The sequence below is a fragment of the Macrobrachium nipponense genome, chromosome 6 (assembly GCF_015104395.2).
Source record: "Macrobrachium nipponense isolate FS-2020 chromosome 6, ASM1510439v2, whole genome shotgun sequence".
In the NCBI taxonomy this organism is placed as follows: Eukaryota; Metazoa; Arthropoda; class Malacostraca; order Decapoda; family Palaemonidae; genus Macrobrachium; species Macrobrachium nipponense.
Genome location: NC_061108.1, coordinates 43,260,915 through 43,273,326, shown reverse-complemented (window position 1 = coordinate 43,273,326; position 12,412 = coordinate 43,260,915). Strand labels below are relative to the sequence as shown.

The 12,412-nt window shown below is 35.8% G+C and overlaps 1 protein-coding gene across 1 annotated transcript in view; it reads right to left on the bottom strand.

The window, feature by feature from the left end:
- Positions 1–12,412, bottom strand: part of LOC135216294 (bridge-like lipid transfer protein family member 1) — a 661,298-nt gene that overhangs the window by 256,950 nt on the left and 391,936 nt on the right. Inside the window, exon 14 of the mRNA XM_064251460.1 lies at positions 9,420–9,532. Within this exon, the coding sequence (XP_064107530.1) occupies positions 9,420–9,532 (113 nt within the window). The remainder of the gene's footprint in view (positions 1–9,419; positions 9,533–12,412) is intronic.

The following is a 12,412-nucleotide window of genomic DNA, read 5'->3' as shown; positions in this document are numbered from 1 at the left end:
CTGAACTGTTTTAACTAATTTATGTGTTTTACATAGTGTACCCATATTAAAATGGTTGATTTTTTGTTATGGTAAACAACTACCTAAATTTGTAAGAGTAAATTGTTAAACTTCATTGTAATTTTCATCATTTGTAATTTTATTGGCAGGAAGTGGTGACAGTTCCAGATCCCCCTGGTACTACCGGTGGACAGTTCCAGATTCCTCCCTGTACTACCTGTGACAGTTTCCAGATCTCCCGTGTACCTACCTGTGACAGCGTTTCCAGATCCCCTCCCCTGTACCTGGACCCTCTTGTATCAGCCCGCCCACCTGGCAACAGTGTACAATCAGGTAAGCAATTTCATTTTTCTCATTTTCCATGTTGGAAAGAGGTTGTTTACACCCTATATATACTTATAGTTAACAATCACTTACATAGTGTGTACAATGTGTTTGATGTTGCAAAATAACCTTATTATTATTTTTTTTTTTTTTTCCATTTCAGACCCCTTTGATAAGTTGGACAGTGACCCAGATGGACCCTGAGCCTTTCCCATGGTTTTGATGCCTCGCCCTTATACATCAGGTAAGGAATCCATTAACAAATTTGTATAAAATGTTTTTAATAAATTGCCTAATAGAAATTTTAGTTAAAAAGTGTACATTGTCTACAATTACATCCACCTTATAATATGTTTACCCTATCATTCTTTTCCAGATGGTAGATGTTTGCCCCTCATCAGTTTGATACAAGTATCACCTCCCCAGAGCCCAAATCAGTTGATACGAGGTAGTATCACCTCTCCCATTTCCCTTCAGGTAAAAGAATTCTTCATTTTTTATATTGAACATAAACGTTAGTTACACAACCTACATACTGTTCAAACAGTTAATAAACATGTGCAGTAGTTACAGTCGTAGTAACTATCCATTTTATATATTTTTTATCATTCCAGGACCTCCCAAGCCCCACCTGCCCATCCCACTCCCACTCCAAGCCCAGCCTACCCAACTTTTCTCTGTAACCATATTGAACCATCCCAAGTAAGCAAAGCCAACCACTAGAATTTGGTTTTAAGGGACAAGTTTTTTTTTATTAATGTTTTAATCATTACAATATGTAATTAACCATTTGTTTGTTATGTAACATTTACATACTATATAATCATGATGTCACTATTAACATTATCATTCCGAGACTGGCATGACACCTGTGACTTACATAAACCAAGATCTACATAGCCTACATGTCTTCATTTTGCTGGAGGGTAAGGAAATTCTCAGTTTTTGTGTTTAATGTTTGCATACGTACAAAAATTTTAAATTTTGTACACCTAAGTTGGTTACCATACTGTCCTTTAATATTAATTCCTTATTCCAGACTGCCCATCAATCCCTAGGCCTGTTTATCTGTGATAAAAGCACACTGAAGTTAGAGTTTGGAATGCATGCCTTATCATGAATGCTCTACACCCCTCCACCTCCCATCTCCCACAACCTAGGTAACAGCTTTTGAAAGACTCACTAAAATAGTTGGTAAGTTATGTAAGGAAATTTTCTAAAATTAAGTTTTATAGTAACATGTTAATATGGTGATATTAAACCACTGTAATGGTGCATATTACTTGTATGTTAACTTCTACTATGCCATAGAGTACTTACCTAAAATACTAATTGAATTTATTTTTGTGCATTCCAGAACCCCCTGTTAATGGATGTAGGCTGATGGGGCCACATAAGACTTTGTCCATCCAGGGGTTACGATGAATGTCAAAATATAAACTAAAGGTAAGAAATTAATTAACCATAGATTAACTTTTCTTTTAAGTAGTACACTTCTTGAATATTATCTACAAGTTTAATTAACATATTGCATTCACAACTTTCTTAGTGTATATGTATTTTTTTGTACACTAAGTTTGTTACTTTTTCCTTCCAGAACCAACATTTTTCACACAACCTCCAGGTTGTTACTACAAGTGTCATCAAGGGATAACGTACTACAAGTAGAAGCAACCATTTTTGGAATGGAAAAAAACCCTTCAGGAAAGTATACGTATCCCATGTCAACATGTAGTGTAACAAAGTATGAACAGTTAAGGGTTTTTACATACAGTAGTACCATCGATTACATACGTACATAACTTTTTTTTAACAGGAATTTCCAACCAAGTTTTGATTATGTACATTATGGTAGTTACATGTTATAAACCACTGTAAGTTGATGGGTTACTGTATGTAACTTACTAAACATACCATAACATGAACTTAACTTTGATAACTTTTTTATCGGTACATTCCAGAAAAAACCAGGACCCCCCACCTCCATGATGGCAGGCTATGGGGCCAACATTAAAACTTTGTCCAGGGTGGTTACTACATAAACATCAGCACGACAACTGTAAACCTATTGTAACTAACTGTTACTAAAGGTAAGGAACTTATACATAGGTACAATATAGTAAAACATGAAACTTAAGGTGACCAAGATCTCTCAAACATGGGATAAGTGATCAATAGGTCCCTCATGGAATTGACAATACATACTGTACACTCCCTGCTGAAAACCCCCCCCTCCCCCCCCCCCCCCCCCCCCCCCCCCCCCGGGGGTGTAAGACCAATCATTTACAATATTAAACCCACTGTATTGGTGCATTTATTACTGTTGTGAACTTACTATGCATAGAGTTACTTACTGGACAAAATTATCTTTTGTAACATTCCCAGGAACCCCCCTGAATGATGATAATGGGCTATGGGGGCCACCATAATACTTTGTCCCATCCAGGGTTACGATGAATGTCAAATATAAACCTAAGGTAAGGAAACTTAATTAACATACATTAAACTAAGTTTTTATTACATGTTATTATATGTGATATTAAACCACTGTATGGTGCATTATTACTGTCATGTAACTTACTTGTGGCATAGAGCGTGACTTACTGGCAACATACTAATTATTTTTTTGTACATTCAGAACCCCCTGAATGATGTAGGCCTATGGGGCCCACATAAGGAACTTTGTACCATGTCCCAGGGTTACGATTGAATGTCAAATATAAAAACTAAGGTAATGGAATGAATGACTGAACCTAACCATTAACTAAGTTTTCTTAGACATGTTATTATATGATGAATTAAACCACTGTATTGGAGTGCATATTACTGTATGTAACTTACTATGCCATAGTAGTACCTTACTGACATACTAATTATTTTTGTACATTCCAGAACCCCCTGAATTGATGTAGGCTATGGGGGCCACATAAGACTTGTCCATCCAGGGTTACATAAGCAGGACAACTTTGTAAACTAAAAGGTGGAACGGAATTTAATTCACATAACATTAAACTTTTTTAACCTCTTGAATGTAACTCAAAGTTACGGAATTATAAACTAAAAGTAAGGGAAATTAATTAACATACATTGAACTTCTTTTGTTACTCTTGAATATCTATAATTACATATTGTATTCAGGACGTTTTGGGTTTTTGTAGTATTTTGTACAAATACTTAATTGTGTTCTACCTTTTGCCTTCCAGAGCTACCAGGGAGCTGGATTTTAGTGTGTACCCTCCATGGATCTAACAAAGTGTTGGCAATGCATGTTGTTAATACGTATTAGTGACAGTGTTAGTGGTATACCCTAAAGGATTAAGTGTAGTGTAACATTGGTGATTTTTAGTGTCACAAGAGTTTAATAAAGAATTATACCTTCAAGAAACCATCCTTTGCCATTGGAATAAACCACACTAACAAACCATCCATGCAATCTTAACTTGGCATGTCCACACAGGTAAAGGTCCTCCTAACTTTTGTCTTAGTTTGTAAAGGGCATATTTTTTTTTTTTTTTTTTTTTTTCTGTGGTCGTTTCCCGGCTTACGACGATTTTCGGCTTAGACGCGCCTCCTCAAGAACGGAAACCCCCGTCCGTAACCCGGGGGTACTGCCTGTATATGAAAATGTATGCAATTTCATGTAGAATTCAACAAAAAAATAACTCATGGTTGAAGCTTCTATTCATTTTTGAAAAATTTGCATATAAATCACAATAAATAGAAAAAATTCATCATTCAGTCAACTTTGACTCAACCAAAATGGTCGAAAAACACACTTGTAAGCTCAAACTCTTACAGTCTAGTAATATTCAATCATTTACCTTCATTTTGCAAAAAACTGGAAATCTCTAGCACAATATTTCGATTTTAAGGTGAATTTTTGAAAAACTTTTTTCTTCCCTCCACGCGTGGTATCTTGGCCGCAAATCTCCAAAATGCTCTGTCATAATATTTGCACCATTTATATTAACCGTTATATAGAGTTTTATAAGTGAAAATGTGCGCAACTTCATGTAAAATACAACAAAAAATATCTCATGGCGTAGCTTTTATCACTTTTGAAAAATTTGCATATAAATCACGATAAATAGAAAAAATTTGACATTTAGTCAAATTTGACTCGACTGAAATGGTAAAAAAACGCAATTGTAAGCTAAAACTCTTACAGTCTAGTAATATTCAATCACTTACCTTCATTTTGCAACAAACAGGAAGTCTCTAGCACAATATTTTGATTTATGGTGAATTTTAGAATAAAAATTTTTTTTACATCCGCACGTTACGAATTCAGGCATCATTTTGTGATAATATTTTCTCTGTGTTGCTTTGATCGTTTTACAATTTGTTAGATATCAAAATCATTGCAATTTAGTGTACAATACAAAGAAAAATAATTAATCATTAGCTTTAATTGTTTTGCTAACAGAGCGATTTGTATACAATTATACGTATATTTTTTTTTTGAAATTTTTTTTTTCATGGTCATATATTACAATATTTATATATGATAATGATTTATATATGATGGTTGCATACTAAACTTCAGGCAATGACAAAAAAAAGAAGCCAAAAATGAACTCTTAATCTTGAAAACTAAGTGCGCTGTGATTTTTTGTTAAAACTTTTTTCTGCTTCAGCGCTCACTCCCGAACCCCGCCAACATACAGGAGACGATTTCTGAAATGCTGGCTAGGCGTTTAAGGGATAAACATGTTAAAGAAACTTTCGTGATAGGGAAAATGCATTCTATGGCTTTTGTCAGAAAATGTAATAATGATGATTACAATTCTTTTTCAGGTAATAATTTTTGATGAGAGTAAATTAGCTGACAAGGAGTTGTCCTTCTGACAATCAGAATTCCTTGGAAAATTTTGATAATCTAGTAGTCATGCATTTGGATATAGAGAAATGAAGTGTTGAAAAAGTTAATGTATAGTTATAAGGATCTATTTTCTGACATCCCTGGTCATACATCAATTTTGGAGCCTGACGTAGACGTAGGTAATGCCCTTCCAGTCGGGCAGTACCCTTATTGTTTGAATCCTATGAAAAGTTAGGTGGTGGCCATGGAAGTGGAGTATGTGTTACAACACGGTCTCATAGAGCAAAGTGATAGTCCTTGGTCCTCACCTGTGGTATTGGTAAAAAAGTCTGATGGAGGGTACAGGATGTGCATAGTCTATCGGAAATTGGACGAGGTGACCCGTTCCAATAGTTTCCCCCTGCCTTGAGTGGAGGACTGTATTAATCGGTTGGGGCAAGCAAAGTATATTAGTAAGTTTGATCTTAAAGGTTACTGGCAGGTGCCACTATCTAAATGTGCCAGGGCTTTATCTGCTTTTGTTACTCCCCAGGGTTTATTTCAATGTCAGTTTGGGTTGAAGAATGCAGCTGCAACCTTTCAGAAGTTAATGAATTCTGTGGTCTATGGTTTGGAAGGTTGCATGGTTTATATCGACGACATTGTAATTTATAGTGACGATTGGAAAACCTCATTTGAAATGCATGGAAACTATATTTAAGGCGTTGACAAGAGCTCGTTTAGTTGTGAATTTGGGTAATGCAATTTTCCTAAGGCAGAAGTGGTGTATTTAGGGTATATAGTTAGTAGTAGAAAGGTGGCGTCAAAGAGAGCTAATGTGGAGGTAGTAGAGAGGATGCCAGTCCCTTCCTGCCAGAGGGGTGTTAGAAGATTCCTTGGCCTGGTTGGGTTACTATAGGCGATTTTGTGAAGAATTTTCCAGACATTGCAGATCCCCTTACTAACCCTCTTAATAAACAGGTGGCTTTTGTTTGGACTGAAGTCTCAAAAGGCTTTTGAGTCCCTCAGAAGTGTTTATTAAGCTTTCCAGTATTGAGAGCCCCCAATTTCAGCATCACCTTTTCACCTGCTACGGATGCAAGTGATGCTGGAGGTTTGGGTCCTCATTACCCAAATGTGTTAGGGCAATGTGGCCCTATTATGTTAATATAAGATTATTCCATGAAAAAAAAAACAGGACAATTATGGTTGTTTAGATGGGAAGTGAGGAGTTGAGCAGTAACCTGTGTTATATATGTTGTGTATGTGTATATGTATATAAGTTTTTCTTTCAGGTATTAAAAGAAAAAAAAATATTGTAAGCCAACTCTTTATGCTATGTTTCTCTCAATAATGTTACTGTTGAATTAAATAAAAAGATTTATTTTTTTTTGGTAGGTGTGGTGTTAGAACCTTGCCTTTCCTTTTTGTTTTGGTTTAGATTCATTATCTTTAGTTTACTCTAATTTGCCATTTTCTATAGTATCCCCATCAGGGTATTAAGTTTTCTTCCTCTATGTTATTTTGAGTTTTCATTCCTGTTTTTTATCCTTGGCCTGTTTATTCCCAGAGTCCTGTTTTCAGTTTCCTTGGAGTATTCAGAGGTGACTTTGAAAGTCCTTGTGCCCAGGTACAGCAGTCTGATTCTGGCCTTCGTGATTATACAACCTCTCTGGGACTAGCAAGTTGACTCCACATTTCTGGAAGAGTTTTCCATGTTTGAGCTGGAGTTGTCCACAACACTACTTCATCTCTACTTCCTGTAGCCTTGGGCCAGTATTTGCCCGGGGGACCTCGCTGACTGCAGGTATAAGTCATTGCAATTCTATTAATGCTGAGGGACTTGAGTCTGTTGTGTTGTGGTCAGGCCTATTTGCGGACCCTGAAGTATTGCGGGAAAAGCTATTCCTGCCTTGTAGCCTTTGTCTGCGGACCCTGAAGTCTTGTGGAACAAGCCATCCCTGCCTTGTTTGTCCGCTGCTGTCACGCCCTATGGTCCAGTAGTGTCTGCTTACTCCAGGAGGATTCCCGTGGAGGTTTAGACTTTTGGAGGCCACCATGTTTAGTACAGGGAATTTTTATTAGTATTGTAAATTGTTAGGGTTCTATCTGACTGAAATTTCCATTCCCTTTCAGAACCCCCTCCTTATTTGGTATGTATGTTTTATTTATTCTATCATTAACAATGTAGGTGATTTGCTTGAATTTTGTTTTCATTGTGTGAGTGGCATTTACTTTTCATTGTATTTTCAGAGGTTCTGTTAATCATTTCTAACTTTAAATTTTTTTTTATAAACTTTAGTATTTTATCTCTGGTATTTATCGCTCACTGTTAAAATTGGCATGCTGATTGTTATTTCACCTTCTGTGACTAACTTGGAGAACACCTGTTAGAAAGAAAGTGTTTAGTTTTTGTTTTCTATTTTGCTGTTAGCCCTTTGAGAGGGATCATAACACGCACCATACAGTTTGAATGAATTTATGGGAAAAGTGTTCAGATCACTTTAATGGGCCATAAATGGACTTTTTAGCAACTCTAACATGGCAACTCTAGTAGGTCAATAAATTATAGAGTAAGAACTGCTTGACTTGAGATGTCAATGGGGGAAAGTACTGCACTTCCCCATCCCAGGGCATTTCATAAATATTTTATAATAAATACAATAAAAATCTGTTATTGATTTTAGTCCTTACCTGATATGATAGTGTGTGAGCTGTAATTATAATTTTTACAAAAAATAAAAAATCTAAAAATATTAGAAAAACACTTATGACTGAGTAAAATTAGTGGATTTTACGACTGTCTTTTGGAAAAGGGCCCGCTGCACAGGGTTGGAAATACGTTTTCACTTTCAACTTCCCTTGGAACGTACAGAAAATTTTTTAATATTCTTTTTATAATGTTTGCATATGCAAAGCTTCCTTTTTTCATTGATGTTATTACTTCTTCCAGTGACATATTTTTTTTTTTAAACTAGCCATTCTTAAATTCAGCCTGGTCTATGGGTGTGCTTAATATGGCAATGGAGAATGTGTATACGAAATATTTTGTCAAAATTCCCCTTATTTTCGTAGTTACAGGGTAATTAGTAAACATAACTCAATAAGCCAAAAACATTGATCATAAAAGAAAATGCAATATTTCTTCTTTTATCATAAATTTTGATAATTATTGTCAAAGAAATTGTGAGCAATGGCATCTGTTGAGATTCCATGAGTTGCAGGAGGGAAGGTTCTCACTGTTCTCAGTTTACCACCATTCAGCACAAGCAGAAACATGATAAAGGGTACATGTTCGAGTTTCACCTCCTACATTCGCTAGCTTTACGTGTTTATCTTTGGTTCAGCAAGAATTTCATCATGCCAAAGAGGAAAAGACAAGAAAACATCTCGCTAACATCAGCAAGAAAATTCGCTCTAATAAGCTGAGTTAGCAAAGGAGAGAGAGAGTGTTGCATAGGAAGGAGTGCACCATCTTGCCTGACGCAGTGCCCCAGGCTATGATATATGAGCAAAGGGATCTTCGTTTATGAATAAATTATGATAAATAACATAGTTTTGGTTTATTAAATACCCCCCAAAAAATATAAAATTCATACTAATCATTATTTATTAACATTGTCTTTGTAAAAATACAAATGAAAACTTTGAACACCCATATCTCAAAACTATACTTGTTGACCTTCAAATTCTATCTTCTCCCTCAGTTTTAAAACTATAGCGGTATATAACTTAGAAAGAGATAATAGAACATTCAAATGAAGCCCTTTTTTCCAATTTTTCTTTCTTTTTTCTAAATTTTTTTTTCCGGATTTATAGGATTTATTTTTTTACCATAATGAAAAAATTCATATCTAGCAAAAAAATTACTTTTAGAAAAAAAACTCATTTGACTGGAGGTCTACATCAGGTCTATATATGGTAGTAATCCCAGGTCTTAATATTAAATATCAAGGGAGATAGAATTTGAAAAATGGTTAATTTCGGGATAAATCACCCTGGCGTCACAAACTGAAGGTCAGAGGCGACAATCATATGCGGTTTGGAGATGTCCCAAGTCACCTTATTAAGTGGTATGAATGTCAAAGTCCTGTCCTTAAAAAATGGCATTAGCCGGCCGGCCCCCTTAAATTACAACTTATGAAAAATTGACAAACAAAAGACCACCAACAATGTAGTTCCCCAACCATATTTCCATTCTAACATTTAAGAACTAATTGTTAAGTACACAGTACTTTCACTAACTTTGGCCAAAAAAATCACAATTTCTATAGTGTAAGGAAATAGCACTTACCGAGTATAATCAATTTTTCTTGTGAAAGGTGCATGGGGAGGTGCTGCAAAGTTAAACCACACTGTTCTCAGTTCCACCATAAAAGATGTAATATCCCTTTTGTCACTCTTTGTCTGAAAGAAAAGTTACAGATATCTGTATCCCACCTATAAAATGTACCATAACACAATATAATACTCTGGACTTCTTCCTACAGCTATCCTTTACACTATTTTAAATTCTTATTCCTTTCTATTTGTGGTGAAAAATATCCTTGAGTGAAATGCAAAGCGGAGAATGATTTATAATTAATACTTGACATGATTAATAATGTATGTCATAATCAAGGCCTTATTCAAACGCTGAAATTTTTTATGCTTGTTAAAACACTATGCAGAAACAGGAATAACACATCTATCAAGAGATGAAAAGCAATAAAGTTAACATCATATACATAACCATGCTTTCTTGTTTCACAGATGGCAGTAAATTTAATAATATAAATTTTCATAATAAAAGTTATTATTTGGATACCAACTGTTAAAGTTAGCTATATCTCTGCTCTGATTAGGAGAGTCGACATTCAAACAAAATATTGAATGGCTGCCCAGATGACTGTATAGTTTATCTGTTCTCCACCAGGTGTGTTTCAAATGTTTTAGCTCATCAGAATTCTCCTTGACAGCCAACTAGGTAGTGGGGAGGCTGGGTGGGTCTACTTTAACAGTAGGTAAGTATCCAAATAATAAATTTTATTATGCAAATTTATATTATTTGAGATGAATCTTACCTACTGTTAAAATTAGCTGATTCCCGCATTAAGAAGAGGATGGTGGGTAGTGCAGCTAGACAAAAATCTGCTCAGCCATTCAAGCTAAAGGTTTCTTGCATTAAACCCAAAACATTCTCACCTGATCTGGAATCCTTGTGGATTTTAGTATAAACTACCACCAGAAGTTGGATTCTATTCAGAGAGCAGCAAAAAGCAGCCTTGCAGAGAAAACTGCATCAAGCCAGAAAGAAATGCAAGTGGTATGGGGAACCCCTGTGCCTGGGTCCAAAAGCCCTATAAAACGAGTCACTTTACAATATAAAGGTACATCCTGTACAAAATTTGTACCTTCACACTCCCCAAAATATTAAAACCCAGGATTTAAACAAAAGAATCTAAAGAATTGTTCTTTTTTTGGTTCAGGGAAAGACTACCCACTACTAGTAGTGGATTAAGGGCTTTGCTGTTTTCAAACACAATTCTGTATACTTGAGGTAGTGAACGGGTAAATACCGAATCGTACTTCTACTGCGCAACATCAATCCTATTCTGGTGCAACAAATTGACTTAACACTAAATGAAGTTACAATTGTTGCTCACATTATGAATGTTTACCTTCAATAAAGCTAGAAGATATAGGAGCTAATTCTCAAGCACTAGCCTATTCAATAAGTCACAGAGGACCTTGTGTTCCTTGACAAAGACGTTATGAGTTTAAAAAAATCACAACACAAAATGTAAACTTTGCCTCTTCCAGGCTTAACCTTCATAAATACATTCTAGGTTTTCTAAAACCACAAAACAAAAAGTTAACTTTGCCTTCAAGCTTAACCATTGGCAAAGGCATCTATGTTTTTTAAAACCTTCCCAAATACATTTTAGGTTTTCTATTATGTACCACAAAACAAAAAGTTAACTTTGCCTTCAAGCTTAACCACTGGTAGAGGCATCTAGGTTTTCTAAAACCACAAAACAAAAAGTCAAATTATCCTTCAAGCTGAACCACTGGCAAAGACAGCTAGGTTTTCTAAAACCACAAAACAAAAGGTTGATTTTGCCTCTTTTAGGCTTAACCTTTGACCACGAAATCTACGTTTCCTAAAACCACAAAACCAAAGGTTAACTTTGCCTCGTCCAGGATTAACCTTTGACAACAGGATAGAGAAGTTTTCTCTTCTTCCCACTAAGAGGTTACATTGGAATTCTTACAGGGCACTGTAAAGCATAGTCTAAGGCAGAAAGCTAAAATAGCATTTCATATTAAATTCAGATAAAGATTAGACCGGCATCTAAACTCCAGAGAGACTGATATAGAGATGAAGGACCTTTAATCTCAACACCTTACAGTGCTGGTCCTCAGCAAGATCTAAAATGAAGTAATACCAAGGAAAGTACGTATGGAATGATAAATTTGGAAGTAGAGTAAAAAGTCTTATTATCTAAACAGAAAACATTGATGTCTATAAGGATCTAGGTGCTGAAAATTCCTCTAGAATGGCACCCTCAGCAATACACAGACCACTGCTTCTGACCCCAGGCCACGGCAGTCTTCAATTAAGGACAGATCCTATGATAACTTGAAAATCTTATTATTGGGAGGGGACATTCTAACATCTCCAAGCAGTTAAGGAGATGCCTAAGTTAATGGAAGTGTATGGAATTGTGTAGTAGAGTTGATTTCCTCTTAACGGAAGAATGAGACATCTACTGAGATGATTTGAAATTTTGAAAATCATTTGCCCTAAGGCTACAAGGGCTCTACAGGAGACACTAAGCAATTCTTGAACTTGAAAATGCTCAATAGAATCCAGAGTAGATAAGAGGGCAGGCCTGAGTCTGAATTAGGCCAAATTTAATGAAACATCCACTGCTCAAGCCTAAGGGCCATCAAAGAAGTAGTAATCATTCGGATGTCCCTGTTTATCTACATGCTAGTAAGTCTAAATGAGAGCTCCTTATATCCCACAACAAGTGCCGAACTTACAGATGTAAAGGCCCTTATAGACAGTTTGTTCTTCCTGAATCCCCAGTTGCTAAAACACTTTCCTTCCACAGAATCAATGATCAAACAAATATGTTGTTCATTTCACTCAAACAGCAGCCAACTTCCCCAAAGATTTTGTTTCTGAGTGGGAATAAACCTCCTAAGCATCCTGATGTCTTTCCACTGTCCTGACATCTAAAAAGTTTTACCAGGTGTCGTGTTGACCATTCTATGTTGCATGAAAGTGTACTGACACTA